The sequence below is a fragment of the Zosterops lateralis genome, assembly GCF_965231275.1.
Source record: "Zosterops lateralis genome assembly, chromosome: Z".
Classification (NCBI taxonomy): domain Eukaryota; kingdom Metazoa; phylum Chordata; class Aves; order Passeriformes; family Zosteropidae; genus Zosterops; species Zosterops lateralis.
The window spans coordinates 62065607-62092999 of record NC_139800.1 but is presented as its reverse complement, the minus strand read 5'-3'; the positions used below and the strand labels follow the sequence as shown (position 1 = coordinate 62092999).

At 38.0% G+C, this 27393-nt stretch overlaps 1 protein-coding gene across 1 annotated transcript in view; it reads left to right on the top strand.

Annotated features, from left to right (window-relative positions):
* Positions 1-19237, top strand: part of KIAA0825 — a 235221-nt gene extending 215984 nt beyond the window's left edge. Inside the window, exon 20 of the mRNA XM_083884371.1 lies at positions 18431-19237. Within this exon, the coding sequence (XP_083740497.1) occupies positions 18431-18554 (124 nt within the window). The 3' untranslated portion in view covers positions 18555-19237. The remainder of the gene's footprint in view (positions 1-18430) is intronic.
* The last annotated feature ends 8156 nt before the right edge of the window (positions 19238-27393 follow it).

The following is a 27393-nucleotide window of genomic DNA, read 5'->3' as shown; positions in this document are numbered from 1 at the left end:
CTTGAAAGTGTGCAGTCTGAAAGAAGGGCACTTTATGGGAGTCAATACATGAATATTGAAGGACCACCCCAGTGCACTGGACAAAGGCCCAGTATTGTAGTGCCTTGGCTGGCAAAGGAGCACTCATGTCAGAAAGGGATAAAATAGAGTGACTAAGAACACATATGGGTGGATGCTTGTGCTTCAGCCTGGCTTTGACTAATAGGAACACAGGCCTTGTCCCCTTCTAAAAGCATCAGTTAAATCAGATATAAGGAAATATCACTTGCATCAGTTGATAAATAGGAAAGTTACTATTTCCATTTTTAAAAATTGCAATATTTGGCACATGAAATTTTATGAAGATTGACTATTTAATGGACAAGTTTGGGGCAAAGATGGATACAACACAGTAATATTCAATTTTAATTAAAAGGCAGCCACCGTGCCCCCATCTTTAAGCTTTAATTCTTACCTAAATTTCAATTAGATTTTTCACCAGAACTTCTTTGTCTGATTTAAAGTACCATGTAGATATGTTATAGAAACTTCATTTAAATATATATTTAATTAGAAATGTTTTATGATTTTAATGAGCCTTAAGAGTCTTTTGATGAGCAGTCAGTGTAATTATGGTATTTAAAATTATTGGATAAATGCATACTTTATAATCTACCTTCCTTGCAATGATGTTTTCATGCTGAGTATTTTTAACATGAAGAATTGTTTCACTTTCTGTCAGTTTATCCTCCTCTTCCTTCGACAAAATGTTTTATCTCTGAAATAAAATTAAATATGCATGATACTACTTGTATTGGATAATATTGTAATAGCACAGTTAAAAATCAATCTAAGAGATGAAAATTATTTTGATTTTGTTAGAAAAGTGACAAAAGTGATAATTTGTTATGCATGAGTAAATTACAGACTAGCTCTGTCCTATACATGTTGTCTCTTTTGTGCTTGAGGAAATTACCTGCAAAATTGGTGCAGAAGACGTGTTGTGCTAGGTATTGTGCTATCAGCAATATGCTTCACTACCACAACATAAAGAAAGAGAGAGGCTCAGCAAATTTAGAAAAATAAGGAGGCCGTAGAACTAGCTGTTAAAAGGGGAAAAATGGGCTTTTTAATGCATTCTGTGCTCTATCACACAACCTGCATGAAGACCATTAACTATCACATGCTGAGCTTTACAATTCATTGTTCAGAAGCAGTATACATTAACTCCTAATAAATTGTTGTTACTTTGCTTTTTTCTTTGTGTGTGTTTTGGATATGGTTTTCATTAATGAAAACTGAGCTCATAGTAAGTTGTGTCTTTTATACAGAATAGATATACTAATATTGGCACAATAAACCTAAAGAAGGCAGCAAACAGTAATATTGTTTCTCAGGACCACAAATCAGTCAAATGTCTTTTCCTAACTGAAAGAGTACTACAGGTAAAAAATACTTCACTATAGCATAAGATGTGAATTCCCATGCACTGACTTCATCTCCTTGGGTATGTAGATATTTGGCCATGAGGCAATCATTCTTGATCAGCAAAGTTTTTAGTGCCTCACCCAGAAATGATATAAAAAGGGGTTGCAGCTTTCACCAGCAGTAGCACCAACCCTGTTTTGGGTCTGCAGTGCTAGGTTTAGAAATTCTCCTCTTCTCTTTCCAAAATAACATAAAAAATTATTCTGTTCTATGAAATTACTCTTGTTTCATGCACTGTCCATCTTTTAAGTGCAAGGAGAAATGTCACTTGCATTCATGCTTTGCAAAGGAGATACTTGTACGATAGCATATGTGTACTGTCATCTTCATATCTTATATGCGTACTGTCATATCGAAAAGCTTAAGATATTTTAATTTCTGTCACAGAATATGCATACTGGAGTTTTCTTCTAAGTACTTAAACTTTTTAATTTTTAACATTATTTATTACCCCAGTCAAATAGTCATGTTCTGAGATTTCTACACAACTTTCCCATTGAATAGAGTAGAAGGTGCCCATTCTATTTTGCTATGCATTGGTATGTTGTGTAATAGTACCCAGTGGAGTTCTAGATGTGTTACTAGAGCTTTTTCTGGTGGTTTGTTCTTTGGGTTTGTATATTTAAATTGAAGCATACTTAAAAATTTTAATACATTTTTGCCATGAGCCTTTTAAATTGTGGTTCTCTTTGACTTTTTTAAAAAGATATTATGAGTTAATCATTTCCATAGCTGATACGTCTGTCTAGCAGTGATTTTTACATGATTAACAACTTTATGATCTACAATACCATTTACAGAAACTGAGAATATTAATCGAAACACAATTTTCTTCTGACATTAAAAAAAAAATCTGTGTTGATTAATATCATTGTTTTGGTTTTGCCCAGCTTTCTATGCACATAGGTTTTGTTCCTTTTATCTTCATTCCTTCTTTTCTGAGGGGGCATTTCAGCTAGTTCCATGAAGTTGTAAAGTGCTTTTAGTCTTAAAAATATTTTCATATTTGAAATAATTGTATAATTTACTTTTCCTATTTACTTAAGTTTCCAACCATTTAACGTATTCCTCCAAGAAAAATACTCTTCTCACCCTCTGTTCTAAGATTTACCTGTTTGTGATTTATATATTTCTTAACCCTTTATTTTTGGATATTATTTTATCCAGTGTTCTAGGATTAAAATTTTAAATTACATACTTAACCCAGTCTTGGGAGGTCAGTCTATTGAACAGATGCCAGAACAAATTCCCTTTATCTTTCCTTGGTGATCCTGTATTGTGCAAGGAGTTGCAGCTTGCTTCCCTGCAAGTGTGAATATTCTTAGTTTACAAATTTTCAAGATAAATCTGTGTGCAAATCTGGCATCTTTGCTAAAAAGAAAGGAACTGCTTAAGAGTGTCTGCTTTCATATTTCTGCCTTTTCCTTTCCCATATTTTGTGGTGACAATCATGCTGTCTCTTCCCTTTTGGCTTCTCACAGCTGATAGTCAAATTCTCAGAATTTACAGCAGTAGTGGTGGATGTGAGGAGGAGAGGAGGTTATTTTTGGTTGGCACAAACATGGGCAAAACTCATACCACATTTACATGTGTATATATATATATAAACATTTCCTCTCCTATTTTGGCGTGATGTCAATTTTATTAAACTGTTTAAAGGCATTTTACATACACTCCATTTTTTTTCTACATACACTTGATCAGTGTTAAGGTAATGTTTTCCGTGGTACCCACATCTCCTCATCTTCTAATGACTTTTCTATATGGATTATAGAGTGTGCAGCTTTACAGTTAAAAGAAATTTCAAGGCAGAGAATGAAATTGTATACAAATATCCTTTCTTCTTTTTACATGTCTTTTATAAGGAAGAGGTAGAGTATTTTTGATGGGAAAATATACTCATCTGTTTTCTGCAGCACTGCAGTTGATTTTTAAACACCAATATGCCCGCATCTTAAAAAGAGAATAGAGGTGTTAAAGGTTGGTTGAGAGGGACTATTTAAGCTAGAAAATGTAAGTGTGCTGTTTACTTGACTACAATTTATATAAGTTTAGGATAAAAATGAGCCAGACCTGTCATCATTTTGTGCTTGACTTGTGGGACATGTCACTCTTAGGGGAAAAGGAGCACCCAAGATTTGTAGATTCTTGTGGTCAAAAGAAATGACAAAAGTCAGAGTCCATAAAACTCACCAAATTTTATTATAAGTTACAAGCTTGCCATGGAAAATGGAGAGAATCAATCAATCAATCAATCAATCAGTTCCAGTGTCAGTCTAGCCAGTAGAAAGGCCAGGGCCATGGGGCATGCATCCAGGCTCGGTGGGAGTACATTCTTACAGCTTTTTCCCACCCTGAGCATAGATATCTCACTTTCTATGCAAATTAGTTTATCATGCACAGTCCATTCTTTCAGATCTTTCTGGAAATGGGTTGGAGGGCCTTGGGAGTCTAGGGTGGCCTTGTTTCCCCCCTGCAATCCATGCCCACTTCTTGGCCTCATGTGGTTGTGTGTGCTGTGTTGTTCTTACCTTCAGGAACTAGACTTGGGTAAGTGCTGCCCTTCCTTTGCAGGGCCCCCATCTGCAGCCACATCTTGTTCTTTCTCACGGTGGTTGCACATCTTGTTCCAATCTGGCTGTTGGTGCTGGAGTTCCTTATCTTCTGGGATTCTACAACCTGTCAAAAGTTCTTATGCTCATAAGAATCTTAAATAGCCATTACAAGCACATCATCTCTTCCTCAGAGGAGACTCAGTCGCTAAGAAGTGTTGTATTTAGGTAAAAAAATAATACTTTTACACAATGTCTACATCCATCTTCATGGTTTCAGCCATATCTGTGATTGTTTCAAATACTTAGGAATCAGAAAAACTGTTGTTTAGGATGAAATAGACATTCCAGGTGCCAGCTGCAGCAGACACAGTAGGTTTGATGGTCCTAAGGCTCTTTGTAATTTCTGAGTATGTCAAGCTCATTAAAAATACTGAATAATTAAAACAATTCCAATATATTTTCAACCGTTTAGTCTTTTAATATTTTATCCTAAAATAAAGTGCACATGGTGCTCTAGAATGCTGTTTATTTTGAGCAGAAATGTATGGAAAATTAGAATTTCCAAAAAGAGAGAAACATTGCAGTAACTTTGTTCTCATTTATTGTAATATCTCTAATTTCTTTCTTTGACTGTTCTTTCTGTAGGAATTATTCTTTTTATGAAAGTGCAGAGCTTTGTGCTGATTTCTGATCTTTAGAAATACAAAGTCCATTACCAGGAGTTCAAGTATTGCAATGAATTATTATGGGTTTTATCTCTTTGATATCTCAGACCTATCCTACTCAGTGTCGATCTAATGCTGTTGCTTAGCACCATGTTCTCCTGAAATGTGTAAGCAGCTGCAAAGAAGTTAACATTCCCATTTAAAATGCTGAAAATGGCATTAAATAATGCTTATATTCCAGATACTTTAGGTTCTTCCTGTCTGCTTTTATTATTTTATTTTTTTTTTTTTAATGTTGAAGAATTTCCAGTTAGTATCTGGACTGTCAATAAAACCTCCACCTTGGACTTCTGAAAAGTGGAGGACTCCACACCATTCTCCATCATTTATCATCTGCCCTGGTTAACTGGGGATGTCCCAGATGACTGGAGGCTGACTGATGTGATACCTACCCAGTAGAATGGTCAGAAGGAGAACATGGGGATCTACACGCCTGTCAGCCTGACCTCAGTGTCCAGTAAGGTTATGAAGCAGATAATCTTGAATGCCATCATGCAGCATCTACAGGACAACCATGGAATCAGGTCCAGCCAGCATAGGTTTAGAAATGGCAAGTCCTGCTTAACCAGCCTGATCTCCTTTTATGACCAGGTGACCTGGCTAGTAGATAAGAAAAAGGTTGTGGAAATTGTGTACTTGGATTTGAACAGAGCCTTTGACACTGTCTTGCCCAGCATTCTCTGGAGAAGCTGGCAGCCCATGGCTTGTCCAGGCCACTGTTCACTGGGTTAGGAACTGGCTGGAAGGCTGGGCCCAGAGCGTGGCAGTGAATGGTGCTGCAGTTGGTGGTCAGTCACTACTGGGATTCCCCAAGGCTCAGTACTGGGTCCAGTCCTGCTTAATATCTTTATTGGTGGTGTGGATGAAGGGATTGAGTGTACCCTTAGCAAGTGTGCAGACAGCACTAAGCTGGGCACTGTGTTGATCTGCTGGAGTGCAGGCAGGCTCTGCAGAGTGATCTGGACAGGCCGGGTCCAGGGGCTGAGGCCGGTGGTGTGAGGTTCAATCAGGCCAGTGCTGGTTCCTGGACTTGGATCCCGTCAAGCCCAGGCAGTGCTGCAGGCTGGGGGAAGAGTGGCTGGAGAGTGGTCCAGGAGAGAAGGACTGTGGGTGCTGATTGACAGCTGGCTGAACATGAGGCAGAGTGTGCCCAGGTGGCCAAGAAGGCCAGTGGCATCCTGGTCTTTATCAGGAATAGTGTAGCCAGCTGGACCAGGGCAGTGATTGCCCCCTGTGTGTTCAAGAAGGCAGCAGAGCTGGTGAAGGGTCTAGAAAGCAGGTTATGTGAGGAGGGTCGCAGTTTAGATGAGAGAGCTGGGGTTGTTATCCTGGAGAAGAGGAAGCTCATGGGGAAACCTCATCACTCTCTACAATAGCCTGAAAGGAGGGTGTAGCAAGGTAGGTGTTGGTATCTTGTCCCAGTCAGCTAATGACAGGACAAGAGGAAATGACCTCAAACTGCACCATGGGAAGGTCAGTTTGGACATCAGGAAGAATTTCTTCACTGAAGGGTTTGTTAAACACTGGAATGGACTGCCCAGGGAAGTGGTGGAGTCACCACCCCAGGTGGTATTCAAAAAAGAGTAAAGTGGCACTTGGTCCTATGGTTTAGCTGACATGGTGGTGTTCAGTCAAAGGTTGGACCAGGAGGTCTTTTCCAAAATTAATGTTTCTATGATTCTACAATTTTGATAGAGTTGACAGATAAATGATATTCCTGTCATGAGAGAATTTCTGAGATTTAGAAACATGTTCCCAACCTTTTCCAAGATGAAATCCAAACCTTTTAAAGTTCATCACACAGAGAGAGAAAGTCAGGAGCCTGGCAGGTGGGGACTTCCCCAGTACATAAAAGACCCTTTCTCTGTCACTCTCGTGTCTCTCATGAGTCATTTGAATTAGAAAGATACAAGCATCCCACAGTCACTCTTTCTCCTGTGTTAAAGAATTAGTCAAATCCTCACAGTATCAATTTATTGCAGCATGATAGCATACTGTACACTTTCCCGTGTTCTCCCCACTTCTCTGACTAAAGCTGCAGTGGTCCTGGCTGGCAAAGGCCAACCTGTTAAACTTTCTGAAGGTACTTTCTTGATTTTTATTGATGAAATGTGTTTTCCTCTTGAAAATTATGCTAAAGAAGGTATACATCTGCAAAAAATGTTCACCCAATTGGTTTTTTGACAGTAAAAGTTGCAAACACATATTTTCATGAGTTTCCTGCTTACAGATATACCACCAGGTTTTGGCTATCGCAACACTGTTGGATTAATAAAACATAATGTAATAGGCTAATTCCTTTTGTAGTTATATTAAGTAGAAGAAAATTCCTCAATCCCTGCTTGCATTAGTAAGGCAAATATTACGTTTTAAATTATTCTATTGAGTTAATTTGAAAATTAGAGCTTTATTATTTCTAAGGCAAGATTTTTAAATCATATTTTATGATTTTTAAAGCAAAATGGTAGTTTTTAACTTTTTAAAAATGAGTAGGAAAAAATTACAGAAATATGAGATATATTAAGATATTTCATTATGTAATATTTTTGTTTAATAATTCCCCTATTTAGAAACTACTATAAATAAAGTATCTTGAAATATACCAAAACCTATTTACAGTTAAAAGGTTTCCATGTATATACATATTGAATAAATTAATCTGCATGATATTAAAATGCATTTAATACACAGCCTCATGAAGTTAAATGTATTTAATACACAGCATTATGAAGTTACCTTTTAATAGATGGTTTCATTAATTTCATACAGCATGCTGTTCTGTAGAGTCATCAGTCTTTGTAGTGGGTTAAAGCCTGATGAAACTCACCTTTGTTTATTCATCCTTTTTCTTCCAGTTAATAACAGTTTTAAGAGTGGCTTTGAACTAAACAGAGAAAGTAAAGGTCTTTGCCAATTCATTCGGGCGTGCTATTTCTTTTAGTGCTCTCCCTTTTCACTTGGTTGCAAGGTGTCCATGCACTTTAAGTCTGCATGATGGATTTCCGAAACTGTCAGTCATCATTTCACTTACCTTTCTCGTCTTAGCTTTTGTGGCTTTCTCATTTCTGGATGTAAATACTAGTTACACTGATGTAGGCAGTATTATCTTTCTTGGAATGAACTGGGGGAAATTACTAGTTTTTCTGTACCAAACAGAAACAAACTCTTTCTGTAAAGGGTTGCAGTTCAACACTATTGGTTACCTGAGTGACCAATAGTGAAGTCTACTGTGGACAGAGATCCTGTTTATCCATCTCCATCTCCTCTCTATTTTTTTAGTACTCTAGTCTAAAATTGATTTGTTGGGCTATGTAAATTTTTATCTACAAATTATTTTACTCTTCTTTGGGATGATATCTCTGCTTCAATCAGTTGTTGCATTTTCAGTGTGTCCCTGGGAATCTTCAGAAGTAGTGAGAGAGGGTTGTACATACCAATTTTTGAAAATAAAATAAGAAGCATCTGCTGAATTTCTGGGCTTTAGGAAATTATTTTTTTTACTTCTCGAAAAAACAGGGGTAGTCTGGCTGCAAGCCAAACAGCAATGTTATTGCTTTATAATGGGCATGAAAAGACAAGGCTTTTTAGCAGCTCATCATTTGCTTAAATTTGAGTAAAACCATTTGTTACCAATAGAAGTCAGCTTCCTGGTTCCCCTAACTGTCCTGCTTGCATAGCACACTTTTTTTCTTCAAGTTATGAACTGAGTGAAATCCTTCTAAAAGCAAGAAAATTAGTATTCGTTAAAATTTCAATGCATTGAGAAGGGGATTATACTACAGCCATAATAATCTTATGGTTTTAAAATATTAATCTTTTTATGCTATCGTAGTAGCCCCTCCTTAAAAATTGGAGAAAGTTTCTTGTTGACAAAATATGAATTTTTTATACTCCTAAGCCATAACGCTGTAAAATGATCAAATATAGTTTCTCAGCAGATATATCTTATATTTGTATTTACAGAACATACAAATGCCACAGTAACCATATTTGAAAGTTTAATCCTTTAAAATATTTACATTGGATTTGCAACATCCATAATGGAACGGCTTTGTAAGTTGAAATAAAAAGGGGAGGGGTAAAGAGAGGGAACAAGTAGCTTATGATATGAAGAACAGGCTATTTTTAGTAGATGCATTTCTATCATGTAATCATAGGCACATAAGTCGTAAGCATTTGCTGAATGAAAATATTGTTGCCACTCTGATCATAACATACCTCCTTCTTTGATATTCTTGAAATATTATATTAATGCTAAAAAGAATTAAATTCAATCCATGATTACAAAGTTATTTTTAATTACTGAGAAGATGTAATCCTTTGACTAGTCACCTCTGAGCACTTAGCTTAGCCATAGTGTCACTGACCCCATTCTTCCATAAAATGAGCCCTCTCAAAGGCCTGCACCATTGCTCTGTAATTGCATGAGTGTAGTCACGTATATGTGCATAAATATAGATTTATATAAGTGTGTTCTATGCATACACATTTGAAATATATGCATTTCCCAAGTATTTTCCAAGAATACTGTAGTATTCTTAGTTCAGAAAGTCAGATAAACAACTTAATGCATGTGCTAGACGTTATGGGGTCATCTAAACAAGTAAAATAATGGGGACTGCCCACCATGCTTTTTTCAGGTACACTGAAAATTTTTCTCTGCATCTCTGCAAACAGATTTAGCTTCTTTACTTTCTACAATTCAATAGAGAGAAACAAAAGTATCACAAAAAATAGTTATATATAGCAATTTATATAAATGGATATATTGATGCTATTTATAAGCAAGGAGAACACATTGATACATTGCTAAGGAAACCTGTGCTGGAATCACTTAATCTTCCTGGGATACTGAATAATTCTCCCTTGCACTTTGCTAGCTTGTGGATGTGCAAGCCAAGACTTCCTCTCTTGCTTTTATTTATGAGGAGAAACAGAAGCCCTCTCAGTGCTAGTCATTCTGACCTCATGATATAAAGTGTAAGGTGACCAGCAGAAAACTTCAGTGATTCTTATATTTATCTGTGCTGATATGTTTTGCTGTATCGATCTGAAAAGTATACTACTTTATTTCCCCCTTGATCGGACACATGCAACAGGGAAAGGAACAGTATGCAGAGAAAAATATTTAAGTGATTTATGTCAGGTTCATGCAATATGTCACCTACATTATTTGATTTCAGCATACTTAGAAAATATATTTTAAAAATTTAATTATCTATATTCACAAGTTATTATTGGCTTGAAAATTTTTGGTGCTATCCTCAAGATTACAACAGTGATGGCATTTTATTCTAAACATATGCTTTCTTTTTAATATGAATAATATACTAAAAGTTTAGCTTTCTGGACACTTTAATTCATCTTTTTATGGTTAAATGAACTCTAAGCAAAATGTAGATGGTGGTATAATGGGTTGGTTCAAATAATTCTAATATCCTTTTAGAATGCTGATTTTATTTAATGTTCCAAGATATATTAGACTGAAATGAAACACATGCTACCTCTGAATTTGAATTTTTCTAAGAGCTATGCTACTAATGACTTGAAACAAGAGAAGTATGCAAGTTGGCTGTTCAATTGATGAATCTTGTATTTTGAAAGTAATTCCTGATGGTAATTTTATTCATATTCACATTACTTTAACTGGCTAGTTGGATTTGTATCAATTACTATTGCCAGAACAATTCTCACATAGTTTAGATATGCTAGTAAAACCATTTATTTTGGACAAAATTTTTACTAGTAAATGTTGACTTTTTCCACTTAAACACAAACAGCTAATTTCTCATCCCATTTAGAACATAAGCATTGTTACAGCCTTCTTTCTTACAGTCCAGTAGTCTTTTAAAGAACAATATTGTCCCCAGACTTAAAGCATAAAATTGGAAAAATTTCTCAATAAATAAGGGACCAGATGCTGGTCAAGCTCATTTCATAGATATTTAATTAATGGATGCTGTTAAGTGAATACACAGAAGACATTATTATCCTTAGCAGATCTGCTCAAGTGCCTTAAAAATAGATTACTTTTGGATAAAATGAAAATGCATTAGAATAACTTCTTATAAAGTGAACACTAAAGAACATCCAAACTGGATGATATTGAAGATTTTTACCAATGCTATTGTTTAAGATTCAATGAAATGTGCTGACAAGTATGAAATTGCTATCTTTAAAAGGAATCTGCTGATTTATTGTTAAACTTCCATTAGCCAAGACTGCTAGGTTTCTGTATTGTACCTCCAGCATTAACTGCTTTGAATGCATTTAATTAAGCACTTTCAGTTGTTGTCCTTGTCTTAGTGTAAGATAATTTTATGGTGCAGAGACTCAGAAATGTTACCTCCCTTCTCCCTATCTACCGATAAGGTGAGACAAATGCAAAAAAGATACGAGAGAAAAAATTAGGATTTTACTAAAAGAAAACAGCAACCAAAAAAAAAAGAAAAAAAAAAAAAAATCACTAGATACACAGGGGCTGAGTCAACTGGCTCCTCCGGGAAGAGAGAAGGCGGCTGCCACCCAGGCAGGACATGTGCCCGGAGTGACGCGACGCCGATGCTCTTCAGCCCGGACAGCTCCTGGCACTGGCACCACGGAATCCTGGGTGTGGCTGTAGGGCACAACTGCTCTACGGCACACGGGGAATGTGTCAAGCACAGGGACAAGGAACAGGGAGAGGTCTTTTGGGTGATTTCCAAAGGTCCTTATCCCAGCCAAAGTCAGGCACAGAAGACACAAAAGCGCAGCTCTGAGGGGTTTATAAGCAGGGGATGTCTGGGGAGAGGACACGTTTTCCAACCAATAAGGGTTGCATGGGGGAGGAATGTGAGGCCGGGACTACAATACATAGACCAATGAAGGAACACAGGGGGAGGGAACAGTCTTAATTAACCACTAGGCGTTGAGGAATGGGAGATTGATAGGGAACAGTCTGGAAGGAGGGGCACGTTTAGGGAAGGATTGACAATGCTGTAGGAGGAGGGAAGGGCAGGTCTAGGGAAGAAAGGGCAAAACTAATGCAGAGGGAAAGGAACAATCCATTAGGGATAAAATATACTATAACAATACCAAATTGGGGGTTTAGAACAGGCCATTGAAACTGAGCTGCAATTGAAAACACAGTAAAAACACACCACAACACCAGAGGACAAAGACAAGATGGTAGAGAGGCTCTCCCGGTTAAACCTTCCCTCTGGAAGAAAAAAAAAGCCAGGAATGCACAGGGTCATGGTGGGATTCTGGTGGCAGATGGGATGTACTGGTGGTGTCTGGGGCAGGTCCAGGCCTGCAGTGCCAGTTTTCCTGTTCCCTCTGTGTGACAGCAGGGGTGTGTGTCCGGGATGTCACTCCTACCACTTGCTGCTTCTTCCTGCCACATGCTGGACTCCCTTTCAGCTCAGCCAAACTCGGTTGGTTTCAATGCCACTGCCTCGGGTTGCTGGCCCACTGGGGGAGAGGGAAATTGTCCCACTGGACCCCAAAAACTGCAGTCCTGACCCAGACATTCCTGGCTGTAGTTTTGGATCTGTCACTTTGGGAGCTATCACTTTTGAACCATGAACTTGGGAGTGGTCCCTCTGCCTCTTCTCAGCCTAGTTGTCCTGCAAAAATGTCCTGGAGGGCTTGGAAATGGGAAGAGACCCACAGGTCATACAGTGCCAGGCTCTGCTGGTCGCTTGGCTTTGGTGAGCCAGACCAGAATGCACCCCTTGCTGTTCCAGACATGGCATTATCTCTGCCAAAACCATGCCTATGGCTGATGTGAATGGTGTTATGATAAGCAGTGCTGAAAACTCCAACTCTGTACCTAGGACATAATCCATGCCTTATTCTCTACCATACACATGATGTCCAGATGTTCATGTTTCAACTGTACCTGTATACAGGTACAAATAACTATATTGATACAGGTGTTATTTAGATGGTCGCTCACTGTTCCCCCAAAATGTTTGTTGAGTTTGTTTTAGTCCATTACTGGTGCAGCTTGAGTGGTCTGTATTCATTGCTGAGGATATTTTATGAGGTATGGTGGCAGTGTCATTCAACAACCAATATTACATATATAATTCAGCATTACAGATGGTTCTCATGAAAATCAGACCCCCTTGAGTTCAATGGAACGCACTGTTCCCCATCCCTCTGTGTTGGCCACCAAGTGTAACCAGGTCCTTAAGCAAAAACAATCCCATGGATGAGATGGGATTGTTTCCCATGCTTGAGATGGGAATAATCCCAACATGCACCATATGCACCATGGGGCCTTTATTTTCATCTGCTATGTACAAGAATTCTGATTGGGCAGAGCTAGCTTGGTTAGTGGAGCTGCTAGTGTTGACTAACCCAGTGGTCTTTGGTAAATGCAGATCCCAGTGTTTGAAGGTTCCACTGCCCATTGCCTTCAGTGTGGTTTTTAACAATCCATTGCATTATTTGACTTTCCCAGCAGCTCAAGGGTGATAGGGAATGTGATACACCCACTGAATACCATGTTCTCTAGCCCAGATGCCCATGAGGTTCTTTTTTAAATGAGTCCCATTGTCTTACTCAATTCTTTCTGGGGTGCCATGTTGCCACAGGAGAGACATGAGGCACAGGGTTGGTCTCCAGCCATCCAGTGGTTGCTTCTACCATTGTGACCACGTAGGACCTGCTTTGGCAGGTTTGCTGCAGTGTGATGTAATCCATCTGCTAGGTCTCTCCATATTTATATTTAGACCATTGTCTCCCATACTAATGGGTTTACCTGCTTGGCCTGTTTGATGCACTGCATGTATCACAATCATGGATTACCTGGGATATGGTGTCCATGGTTAAGTCTACCCTTCAGTCACAAACCCATTAGTATGTTGCATCTCTTCCCTCTTTCCTCACTTGAGGCATCATGGGCCCAACAAAGTAGAAACAACTCTCTTTCATGTTGCCAGCCCAGATCTACCTCTAATTTTGGCAGCCCAAACCACCTATTTTTTGTTGCAATGCTCCCCATTAGCCTGACTCATAGGCATCTAGGCATCCCCATGACAAACTTCTGTGGTCAGCTTCACTACCCTAGCAGCAATGTCCAGCACGACTTTTGCAGCCTGGATGAATTTCCTTCTTCAATGCCAATTGGCCCTTTTCCATCATTCCAGCCACTCCCACAGAGTGTTTGCTACCATCCACAAGTCAGTATAGAGGTCTAGTGTTGGCCACTTCTCTCAGTCAGCAATATCCAAAGCCAGATGGATTTTCAGCTCTGCATCCTGACTTGATCCACCTTGTCCTTTGATAGCTTCTGAAACTTGCTGCTTAGACTCCAGTATGGCAGCTTTCCATTTGTGACTTGTCCCTGCGATATGGCAGGAACTGTCAGTGAAGAGAGTGTGTCACCTCTCACTTTCTGATTATATGGTGGCTTCCTTAGCACATGCCACCCAGTCTTCTTCATCTTCAGATGACAGTCCAAAACACTTACCTTCAGGCCAGTTTGTGATAATTTCTGAGATCGCAGGGTCATAAGGATTTTCCATCTGAACTGCTCTGTGATCAGTGATCTGCTTACTCCAGGTAGCATTGTTGGCATGATGTGTTGAAGGAACATGCCCCTTCAACATCCTGCCTAACACTCCTCATGGTCATCTTACTGGGCAACTGGATTTGGTCTTATATTTCCTCCTTCGGACAGGGGTGACTGCCATTGGCTTAGGCTGCTCATCTTGTTTAACTGCAGCCTGAACAACTGTGGTGTCTGCCAATTTGCTGTCCTTCTCTTCTGGCTGTAGCTGCTGCTGTAGAGTAACAAGAAGCATGCAGGTAAGCATTAACTAGAGTCCAGCATAGAGCAACAAGTTGCCCCTTTCTGGAACTACCACAGCAATTTAATTTCAAATATTCTGCTACCTTATCAGAATTTTGTATTTGTTCAAAGGGAGATTTCCAAACTATCCTTCCTGACATGTGGTACAAGACAGTGCAGGTTTTCACGCTGAGGGTAGTGGACATTCCGCTGAGGAGTTCCAGAAGGAGACAAAAATCTGGTGGCTCTCTGGCATCACTTCCCTCTCCACAGCAGACAAACAGCTGTGCTGGAGCTTCTTGGTGTGCTTTCTCTCCCTGGCTCAGCTCCCCAAGGTTTGGGTGGCCCTGCTCCAGCCAGTCCCACTCCTGTGGTCTTGGACTAGCAGCTGTTCAGTTCACCTCAAGGTAGATGAAAGATTGCTGCTGCAGCATCTCCAAGCCAGAGGAGAACCTGGGCCTCTGCCTATATATTTTGCCTGGCCAACAAAACCAAACTAGCCAAACAAAACCAAACTGTACAGGACCATGGAACACCTGGGCAGGGAGGCTTCAAAGATGCCCACCAAAAGCCCAAAGCTTCCTCCTCTCCCCAGTCCCACACACTACCAGTCCCAGCCTGTAAAGATACAGCAACCATTTTTGGGCATAAAGCAGAGGACCATGGACTAGACTACCATCATAAATCACTCCAAGACACCTCCCTAGACATCTCCATCCCAACTCCAAATGTGTTGTAGACTGTAAAGGAGAGACAGAGCAGAACCAGCAAGAACAATATAGTGTTCTTAGCATCCAGAGGGAATTCCACTTTCTCAAGAAGTGATGTGTCAGACGTGAAGGGGAGAAAAAGGTGAAAGGCAAAATCTTCCCCTCTTCTCCCCACAGGCTGTGTGTGATTATTAATAAGCCCACAGACATGGCAGACAACAATGAATACATTTACCAAATGATCTCCATTGCCTTTGATGTAGTCACACATATTTGGATGTGTGCACATGCTCAGGTGCGGAAGCACCATGGCCAGACCAAACAATGTGGTGACCGGGGAGTTCTATACCTAATATAGAAATTATTTGGTCAAATTCGTTTGTTTTTTTTTCCATTTTCTTTCTTGACCTCCTCTTAGTTGGGTGCCAAATATGTCTTAATTTAAGGCAATTCTACAGGGCAAACAAAAACTCGGCAATAACTTCCCTTCCCTTAGTTTTCAATCTCTCCCCTGTACCAATGAGGAGAGACAAATGTGAAGAGATGTAAGTGAAAAAGAAAAAACAGTTCACTAAAAGAAAACAGCAATAATCAAGAAATACAGAGGCAAACAGTTAAACCCTCACCCACAAATGCAGAGGAGGTCCCCTGAATTGTCCTGAGGAACACAGACGAAAGGATGCAGATTCCAGTCTCTGGGCCATGCGGCCAAGGCAGGGGATAAAGGCAACAACACACCAAACGAGCATTCGTGGTTCCAAAACTGCCTTCTCCCCCAAGCTGCAATGGGAGCGGGGAAAAAACAAAACCTAGAAAACGTATTTTGCTAGAAAACGTAAAGGAGTCCGTCTTGCTGAAACGCCCGGAGAAGCTTCTCAGCATATGAAGGGCCAATTCCCGCAGCAACTGGAAACTTGTGGAGTGGCTCCGACCCTTGGCGACAGGCGGCTGTCCTGAGCAGCAGCGGCGGGAAGTCCGGAGAAACATCTCCCCGGGCTCCAAAAGCGGTGGTTGCTATAGCAACCGTGGCAAGGGTCGCTGTCTGTCTTTTTTTTTTTATCAGCTCCTGGGAGGCCGTGGCTAGCAGCCTGTCAGAGCGCCCTGCTTTCTGAGGTTCTCATGAGTCTGAAAAGAAAAAACCGAGCTCCGCGTGTCTCCCTCTCCTTTCCATGAACCAGGGCAAAACACAGAGGTTCTTCTTCCAACTCCGGGTCTTAAAGCGATAGTAAACTACCTTGTACAGGTTGATGTAGAGAAGATATGGCATACATGATTTTGGGTCACCCCTAATACTACCCTTACCTCCTATCTCTGTAATTATGACAGTCCTTCTAAGCAAAAAAGCTCCTCTAGTTAAAAATATGCAACAAATCAAAATAATTAAAATTAATTATTTCAGCTTGTGTAGTAGTGTTTCTGAATAACACTGAGGACCATCAATTCAAATTGGGGCTTGCGCAACTTCTCCCTAGGTTTGAAGAGAAGGTATATTACCAAAAGAAAAAGGGGAAACCAGTCGCCCTGTTTAACAGCATTCACTGAGAATGCTTCTAAAAGTGACTGACTGCACTGGAGGTTCATCCAGCCAGATTTTATATCACAAGCTAGAGAATAAAGCAGACAGACATAGCAATTAATTGTACCTAATGCTAATATACACATAAAGTTAAGTATGATAACAGTCACACATGAGCGGAGTAATAGGAAATTAATTATTGCAAAACCTTGATCATAGGCATTCAGTTCTTATAATTTTATTCATAATATGCTTTTCTTGTTCTCATACTCCTTCAGGCAGTAATATGGGTTGTCAGATTTGGTTTTTAAGGTAAAGGTGTGAAGGATATATGCTAATTTATGCATGTTCATTGAACATATTTTTTCCTAATTGTTTTTTAACAATGAGATTGTACTACAAAGCACTTGTTCTCCTGGTTTTAGAAAGCTTTTGAATAGATACAAAGTGTACACCATGCTGTCTTGCCAATAATTACTGTTTTCTTCTTGCAAATATAAGGAATGAAATAGTCATCCCACCATTCTGTATTATGTTTTATTTATTCACCAAACTAAACTTGTATATGGCTTCTGATTTTTGCAGTATGAATGAGGAAAAGAGAAATGTGGGGACAGGATTAAAGTATTTCTCCTGACAGTTTCCTAAAAGCAGTCCTTGTTTGGCTGATTTTTTACATCTCCTGCTTTTCTGCATCATTCTATGCCTCATTAATAACCTATTAGTTTTAATACTTTCTAGTTTTAGTATTGGTGTTTTACCTTTTGTTTTCACGTGGTCTGAACTGGGAGCCTACACTTTATTATCTACTTAGAACAGTATGAGATTCATATTAAAGGGATATCAAACTTTTGAATATCCACAGAACTTGTAAAAAGAGGTAGAGCCACAGAAGTGACCATCGTGTAAGCATAACTGGAGTTTACCTGACTACATATCAGCACTATTGCTACATTTATTATCCTGATTTTCTTTAACAGAATACTGTATGACTTTTATAGCTCTATATTTGACTACTAGTGCTAAAAAAAAAAAAAAATCATCTTCACAGTCCCTCACCTTTGCAGTTTTAGTGGCATTAGCTCTTAATCCTAAACTAGAAACAAGTATTCACATGGGGAAGAAAGAATCTGATTTCTTTTATTTCTGTTTAGATCATTATACTTGATGGTTAAAGAAAAAAAGAGCCAGTCAGTTTGGGAGTATTTTGTAAAATACTGTCACTGCCAGAGAATTATGACAACTCACATTAAATATTTGGGTTGGACTTCATAAGGTGACATTTCACTGCAAACTTAGAGAGTATTAAGAGCATCTGCTTAACTTCCAAAATGTGTGTTAGCTCTTCCACTTTTTCTCTGCAAGTTTTACAAGGTTTCCACCTCTACCAATGTGTGTGTGACACATGAAATGGAAAAAAAAAATACTGCTGCAGTAAGTATAAGAAAGATTTTGTAGTAGCTTTGACAATTTGTGTCAATTGCCTCATGCCCATGCCAAGTGCTGTGTGGCAAGGCTTTTGGGGGTTGTATTTTGCGTGATTCAGTAATCTCAGCTGGTGTAACAATGGCTGGGGAGGGCAATGAATTGATAAAAACAAGTCCCGTATTTTTGTACTTGTTCTAAAGACTACTTTAAAACACATTAAAAATTAATAAAATGTTGTTTTCTTTCAGGTGGGAGATGAAAGAAGATGCAGATCTTGAAGATGAGGAGGGCGTTATGGTGGAACACTTAAAAAATGTATATTTGACACAAAGGACTCCTATCTCAGAGGATAAAGAAGAACAATTACCTTGACAGATTTTTGGGTAGCACTTTTTTTCTGGATTCAACAAGATTAAATTAATGTCATAACTCACAAGACTAGAAAGCTCAGAAATATGTATCTTGAGTAGGAGTTCTAAACTGAAGACTCTTCCCCTGTTATTGTCTGGTCACCCCATCCAGGAAGCCATTGTTCACACATGCGTAAGGTGAGGAACAGTACAGGAAAATGTCAGTGTCACAAAACAAGGAAGTTGTATTTCAGTACTGCAGAGGCATAAACCTGAATGACAAACTAAGAATTGTTTCAAAAATACAAAATTCACTCTGAAAATAATGCAAATTTAGACACAGGCTGAGTAAATGCTCCTGGTTTCCATCCACTGCTTTGGAGTTGGAATCAGCCTGCCCCAGTTTGTGTCACTCAAAGACCTTTTCTCTCCTTTAGTGTTTATTAAATCACCCAAAATACATGAAAGGGGACAGGTATAGACCATACACCTACAGTCCTTTATGAGTTGCTCCAAGATGAGTATGCTTGGCCATTATTCCCACTCAAAAATGCATCAACATTACTGCCCTCACAAATCCTAACTTAACATCTAGTGTATTTTATGGCTTAAAAAACACAATATAGAGAAACTGTAGAAGTTTTGAGAAGCATCTTTTATTTAAAAGAATTATTTGCAGGCAGTGCTCAGAGGATTATCTTAACAGTGAACTGAGAAAATAATAAATAATTAAATATTTATTTTTAATAAATATAGTAAAAATTCATATTCAAAATAATCCTGGTTTGATATTCAAAATTTTCTCAATATTAAATATTTTTGTGAATACTAAATATTTTTCTTACACACTGGTTAAAACTATAACATTTTTTATACAGAAGGCTTGATTAGTATCTCTTTAGCTCTGCAGAAATAATCCATCATTTTTCTGTAAGTTTCTTTCGTTAGAACTCCAATGGAACTATTTTTTCTGCCCAATGAAGGACTCTGGCACGATCTTGCTACGGGTGCAATCTGAGCAGAGTTATTCGTGTTCCCAGCACATCTTCACACAGATGCTATTATCAACATAATGTAGACGACATCAATAGGATGAAAGCATGCTTTTTTCCCTAAAGGCTTCAGCAGCATCATGGGTAACAATATTACCAGTGCTGATTTGGGGTCTTATCTGAAATGCAGGTTTTTCTCCTCTTAATTGCTCTTTTTACTTTTCATATAAAGCATCAAACCATTTAAAATGAAAATGTGGACAATTGCATCTTACAAATCTCCAAAGATCTTGTTACAACACTGCAACACAAAAGGGCTGTGAGGCATTGAAACTTAAAAGATGCTCAAAATATTAATTAAAGAATAAAGTAGACATTTTCTTCTGCTGCCAGTGTAGTAATTTCAGACCATAAAGGAAGTGATGAAATGTAAAAACCATCTATCTCTGCTTTGTATTACACCTTAGAAGATTAGTGGTGGACTTCAGGTTTAAAACATGTCTTCAGGGATCTACCATGACAGCAGGTTTGGTATTCTGACAAATGAGACACACAGATTCCAAGCCATACAAATAATGTGTTAGTGTACATGGAAACTGGAGCTCAGAATATTCTCTACTATTTTATCGAAATCTATTGTACATAATTAACTTTTTCTATAGTCACATAAAGTGCCTATGTGGTGAAACGGGCTGAAATACCTCTTGTGAAAAAGCTCCTCTTCTGGGAAATACCTACTCTGAAGAGGATAAACTTTGCAAGTGAACAAGCTAATTGAGAATAAAATCCCTCACTAACAGTTAAGTGGGAACATCTGTAGTGTCGTTTCCCTGGTCCTGTTGGCCACACAATTTCTGATAAAGGCCAAGACACCACTGGCCTTCTCTGGGCAGACTCTAGCTCATGTTCAGCTGGTTGCTGACCAGTAGCTTTTTGGCTGTGCCGCTTTCTAGTCACTCTGTGCCACACCTGTGGCATTGATTTGGGTTGTTGTGACTCAAGAACAGGATGGTGATCCTCATTCCACTGGCCTCAACCTACTGATCCAGCTTGTCCAAATCTCTTGTAAAGCCTTGAAACTCTCCAACAGGTCAACACTCCTGCTCAATTTGGTGTCATCTGCAAACTGACTGAGGATGCCCTTTAGTCCCTGGTCCAAGTAATTGATAAAGATATTAAACAGGAATGTCTCCAATACTGAGCCTTGGGGAATTCCACTTATGACTGGCCAATGACTAACATGTATAAGAACACAACAACATGAAAGTGGAACCTTTGCACAGTATTTTATTTGGACGTTTTTCCTATCCAAACCTGTACATGTATCTTTTAGGGTATTAGAGTGCAAGCAAATGTGTATTTCAAATTGTACTTGACCCACAATCCTTACTATATATCAAGGCTTAGTCTTGCTGGCAATGTAACCATTCCAAGGGTGTAAAAGAGACATCATCTTGGCAATATTACTTCAAGCTGAATATACATTTGTACAACATTCATATTTTTTTCAATAAACTTACAGTAATAATAAGAATTGTACAACTGAGATTGCTAAGTAACTGCCATTAATTTATCAAGACTGCTTGCTTTGAACTTAAACACTTAATTGAAAATTGAAAGAGCTGACCATTTTTCCATTGTATAGATGTATTCCATAGATGCTTGTGTGTAAAATTAAGAATACTTTTGTAACTGTAAAACTGTTGCTTTCTTTGCTTTTTCTTCCTAAAACAATAGTTCTGCATTCTTTAAAAAGTTCTGCTGGTTCTAAAATTGATTTAAGATTAAATTCATTTTTAAGAATGATGCAATATCCTGGCTCTTTGACACTACTTATTGATCCAGGAATGTCTCACAGGTATGTTTAGCCTAAGAAAATGAAAGCAACAGGAATCAGATTTGTTGACTACAGTGTGGGCCAGAAGTGTCATGATCATTGCAATCTGATCATATGAACTCCTCCTGAAAAGCTGCTAAAAAATAAGAACTAAATTCTGTTGTGTACCAGACCTTTCTGAGTGGGCAAGAACTGGAATCACTGGCTCAACTGAATTAGCTCAAAAGGAAGGTATTATATTTATAGAAATTAATTGGATCAGATAGCACAAACTAGGTTAACTATACATTATCATTAATGTTCATACCTAATTATCATTTAACAATTTAATATACTTAGCTCCTTTTACAAGACAGGCTTCAATGGGAGACTTCATGGCATGGAATATCTCTAATTAGGTTTGTTTAATGTCCCCTTCAGAATGCTCCAAATCTTAACATCTTTCATCTTTTGAAAGGTAATTAATAAAATTAGAAGCAGGGCAAAATTGAAGTTGCTTTAATAATAATGAAACTCAAAAAGAGAGGAGAAAGAGAGATATTTTGAAAACAGATTAACATTTAGACACAGCCCTGTTTTGTAGTGGCTGCTGTCTTGACAGATTCCCACAGGCCATACTTTATTCTAGGAGAGGGAATCTGATGTGTATCTACGCTATTTGCTCAGGAAATATGTGCAATGGCAAATGGATGTTCTCTAATTCACCTCTACATCATCACAGCAGTGCATGGTAGGCATGAGGCTGGCTTCTTCCAATTAGCTTCTTCTGGTAGAAATATTCCATTTCCCTCTCAGCTGGAAGGTCTTCACAAAGTACTAGTTAGTCTTATGTACAGTAAAACATCAATTATATGCTGATATAATATTACTTTATGGTGCTCCCTAAAAATATGTGCAATCATTTCTCGTGACAAACACTACTCACACTCCCAAGGTAACAGTTGAAAGACACAGGGATTAGATCCATTGCCCAATTAGACACGAAATGAGAGAATAACTTGATGGAAATGGAGATTTCTATGTGACTAGATAGATCTTGAGGAGGTTCTTGTTGGAGGAAAGCCAATTTTCTGTAGTAATTTTCCATATTGTAAACAGTGTTATGAACGGAAGCAGAATCCCTAAAACTATTCTAGCTGTAATGAGTAAAGGTGAGCTTGCTTTATCCTCTACCTTTGGACTGCAGCACTTGAAATGCAGTCTAAACTAACTGCATTTTTCTTGTACTGCCAGGAAGGCAGTACAAGGAAAACAAGCAAAGTCTTGAGTAGGTGGGGCTAAAGGTTTTGTAATACCCATCAGTAAAATGATGGAGGAATGGAGGACCCAGATCATTTCTCTTTGGCAGCATCATTTGAGAACAGACTGTTACCAGTTATTGCAGCAAGTGAAACAATACAGTGCTGACAGAAAAACACTCTAAAATCTAAGGACTCATGCAAAGATGTGAAAATAAATCCAAACACTTTTTTTTTTTTCCCCTGAAGAAAGTGATTCTATAACAAGTGTCTCAGGAAGAACTGGCAATGACCATATACTAATGAGTAAAGTGCTCTTCTGAATTAAGACTGTATCCCTTAATTTAATAGATAATTATCCCTAAGCTGACAAGAAGTCACTGAAATCATGGCTGGTACAAATTTCACTACTAGAGGAAGACCTTTATATCCCTGACAATTTCAGCTGTTACTAGGTTGCAAGCATCTCTGAGAAGATACAATGTAATATCTCCTACTGAAGAAAGTGTGGTTATGTTAAAGCAGCTTATTATACATTTGCTGCCTATGTAGTAAAACAGACTGAAATACCTTTTGCGAAAAATCTTCTCTTCTGGGGAACTCTTAGTCGAAATAAGATACATTTTGCTAGTGAAATAATTTAATCCAAAATAAAGCCCCTCACTTAGTCTTATATGTGAATGTCCATACACAGATTTGTTCCCAACAGGCTGTTGTCCTTTAAATTCACACACCTTGTAATCTTTAAACAGTCACACTGGGGAAAATCCAACAAACAAACAAAACCCCCAAACCAAACCAACAACAATAACAACAACAACCAAACAAAAACCAAACAAAACCACAAACCACCAACAAACAAAAACCCAAGCAAGCAAAACCACCAACAAACAAACTCTCAAACAAACAAACAAACACCCCACAAACCAAGCAAAAAAGGACACAACAAAACAAGACCTTTGTGTCCCATTCACTGTGTTTTTTCCCTGATGCATTAATTCAGCAGTAACCCACTGGTAACTGTAGGGCAGTTCTGTCTTTCCCTTTACAAGCATCAAGTCTAACCATTAACCCAGCACTGCCAAGCCACATCTCCACATCTTTTTAGTCCCACCAGGGCTGCTGGTGCCTCCACCATGATTATAGGGTTTGTGCAGTAGATTGATCCAAGCTCCAACTGACAACAGCCTCACTGTCTACACTGCCCTGAGTTACATCCATACCTCTATCTGGAAATAAGGCAAAGAACCACATAATCATGATCCTATCCAACAGGTTTGATTTTTTCTGGTTACTATGTCAAACAGAATACCATGTCTGCCATGCCAAACACCGGTTTCAAACTTTATTGATGATGGAGGTTTGCTGCGACAGCACATAAATTCTTCCTTTTAGGGCAACCTTTTAGAAAAAATAGTATTTTTTCAGCTCTCCCAATAAATACAAACATTGATTAAAATTACTTCTGTAAAACAAGCAGTCATTAGAAAACCTGATGAATGATTAGCAATGGACCTGTGAATATTCCTTACAGTACCTGTTAATGTCACGGTTATGTATATTCACTCCCTAGATTAATTCACTTCAGAATGGAATATGATTATACAGGAAAATCTGATAAATTTGTGATTGCCTAATATCCAAGAATTTTATAATTTTGTTCTGTTGTTTTGATGTAAAAAGTCAATAACTTCTGAATATTTGGTTTCCATAAAGAAATAGGGTCACATAGTTCTTCACGGGTCAGCTTGACGCTGGTTTTTTTCCACCTCAATACTGCCTTTCTGGCATCCTTGACAAACTTACTGGTTTATTAATATTGCTGTAATTTACAATGTTAGTACTGCTGCCACTCAGTTATACATGGGCAAATATTTAAACTTCTTGACTGTTACACAGACCTAAAGCTGTGTAAGTCCTACACAGATAATAATTTCAGGTTTAGGATTTGAACACTTCTGCCTCTAATGTTCCACATGAATCTATGTTCTTGCATTGTTCCAAGCTACCCTTGTTATCTGGGATAGTGGGAGTTGTGCTGTGGGTGAGTTATATTTTGTACTTAAACAAATGTATTTTGCCTCAGTTTTTATTTTCTTCAATTTCTCTGAACTTTAAATTTATGCTTGGAAATCCATAGCACATCTGTTCTCACAACTTACAAATATCTAAATACTAATCAGTAAAGCCTGTGCCTTCTCAAACCTGATAAAGGGTCTTAGAGAACCAAGAATTCAATAAATATAGAATTGAGACCAACCACCTGCAAGGTAATCATTCAAGAAATGTAGTGATTGTTTTCACTTGGATTTTCACCTGTCTAATTTAGAAATTTAATCTTTAAAGAGTTGTTTGCTAATGTACAAGACACTTTGTGTATGTATAAATATATACATATTCCATATAATTAACATGTCATAAATGGATTTACTATGTAGATTAAGATTATGGTTTTTCTCTAGATAATGGACAAACATTGGGGAAATAGGAAGTTGAAATGGCAGGTGGTTTTTGCTCTGGTATATGACTGGCAAACAGATAACTTTCTATGGAAAGCCACGTGGCTTTGGGAATGAAATTTTGTTGGCAGGAATCTTACCTGCAGGTATGGATTAATTTCAAGAAATTAATGGCCAAACGAGTGCTGTGAAGACTTTTTTTTCAGAGGCAAATGGATTAGGTCTGTTCAAACAACAATACATTTCAGTTAAGGCTCCCAAATTTCACATGTGCCCTTCTACTTTATGAATGAAAAAACTGAGAGAGGTTGTTGCATTAATGCAAGGCCAACATGTAATGTTAGTCATCTAGCCTCCTTTAACCAGAACATGGTAGTCTGTTCCTTATTTCCAAGAGCTGTGCAGGGTCTGTATAATCACTGACTGTACCTCCACCAGACTTTGGTCTCAGCACACAGGTAACTCCGCTGTAAGGTGCACCTCCATCAAACAGTGGAGCTACAGTCCGTACCCTTTAATTATGTAACAGAAAAGGCACGTGTATTTGCTTTTCCATTTTCTGTGTACACAGATGTTTAGATGGCAGTTGTACAATTTTTAAAAAAGTTATATAATACCCTGAAGCAATAATCTTATTTAAAAATAATTTGTGGAGTTGAGTGATTGATAGTATAGAATTGAAAAATTATAGGTATGCTGAGTACATTCTTGCAAAAATAAATAATGTAATGTTATACTGTGATCAAATATTTCAAAATTCAAAGTACAATTAAATTGTTTGCACATATTTGCAAGGTTTGCATCTGTCTACAGAGTAAATAGTAGAACATAGACCATAAAGTTCTGTCACAAGTGTTGCTTTCAATTTTTGTTTTATTCCACCAAAACTTTTCATATCAGTCTGGCAATTTTTAACAGCTATATACAGGACCAAAGAATTATGAGTGGTAACTTGAAATATATATAATATATATTTAATCTTTACAGCAAATGCAAAAGCAGTAAGTGAAAAACAAAGACATAAAAGACTGTAAAAACTCCTGAGAACATATAATGAAGCATAAGAGTGAATGTCACAACAGATTTATGTATGTTCAACTTTCAGCAAAAACTGCTGAGGATGAATTTTAAGAATATTTATATATATCATACTTTTGGCACAATAGCAGGAACCAAAATAAATTATCCAGGAATAGGACGTAGGAAACAGATTCAGAGTGTAAACAACAAGTTAAATGAGAATTTTGAATTAAGAGATCTTTAAAGCCAAAAGAGAGGTTTTCCAGTGCTGCAGAGCACTCAACAACAGTGTTGTTTTAAAATGAGTTTCCAGTACTTCACTTTTTTTCTAAAGTTTCTAGTTCAACTATTGTGAAAAATATTTTGAAAAAGGTAAAACATTAACTGTCAGGAAAATGAACATATTTTTATTTTTTCATGAAATGCATTCTCTGTATTTATGCACTATAAATTGTTCACTAAAAGCCAATTCCATCAATATCAAGCCAAAAGAACAAATGAAAAGAACTGCAAAGGCATTTCTAAAGAGAATTATTTTTTCTCACACTCCCTTTTCTTTTGAGCTTTGATTCAGAAGGGGCTTTGACAAGACTATGTTATTTGTTGTTTGTTTTTTTTTTTTTTTTTTTTTTTTTTTTAATCTCTGGAAGTAGGAACTGTCATTGACCAAAACAAACAAACTTAAGACTAAAAAAAATTTCATTTGTTTTTTGATTGGGGTTTGACAAGAGCTGGGGTTAAGTTGCTCCACAGGCAGAATTATATTATGCAAACACATTGCTCAGCATTAAATAGTATCTTGTGATATTCATAAAGTAGGTGACATGGGATGGTCCGTAGGACACAGCAAAATGACAATGCAGTTTTCAATAATTTTTCTCCAGTCTGATACCATTTGAATCCTTTTGTGAAACAAAATTATTCCTAAACTGGATCACATTCTTCAATTTCAGGATGCAGAACAAAGCTCAAGTGGAATAAACAGACCACATTTATTGCAAATGTAAATCCAACCCATGCAAACGAAAAGTGATCAGTCTCAGTACATTCAGGTAGCCCTGTTGTGAACTATTTGCCAGGGTTAGCACGCTCTTAACCAGCAGTACTCTGACTGAGAACTAACAGTGTTAGTGACTCACAGTGCCAGACTCTGAAAGCAGAAACGCTGGGAGCTCTGCAGAAAGGACTGTGGTGTTCTGTGAGCACTGAGCGCTAAGGGAGCGCTCCGAAAGCTGCTGATCGAAGTTGAATTGCAGGATAGCTATTAAAATCAGACATCCTACTTGATACAATCATCTATCAGCTGCTTCTAGAA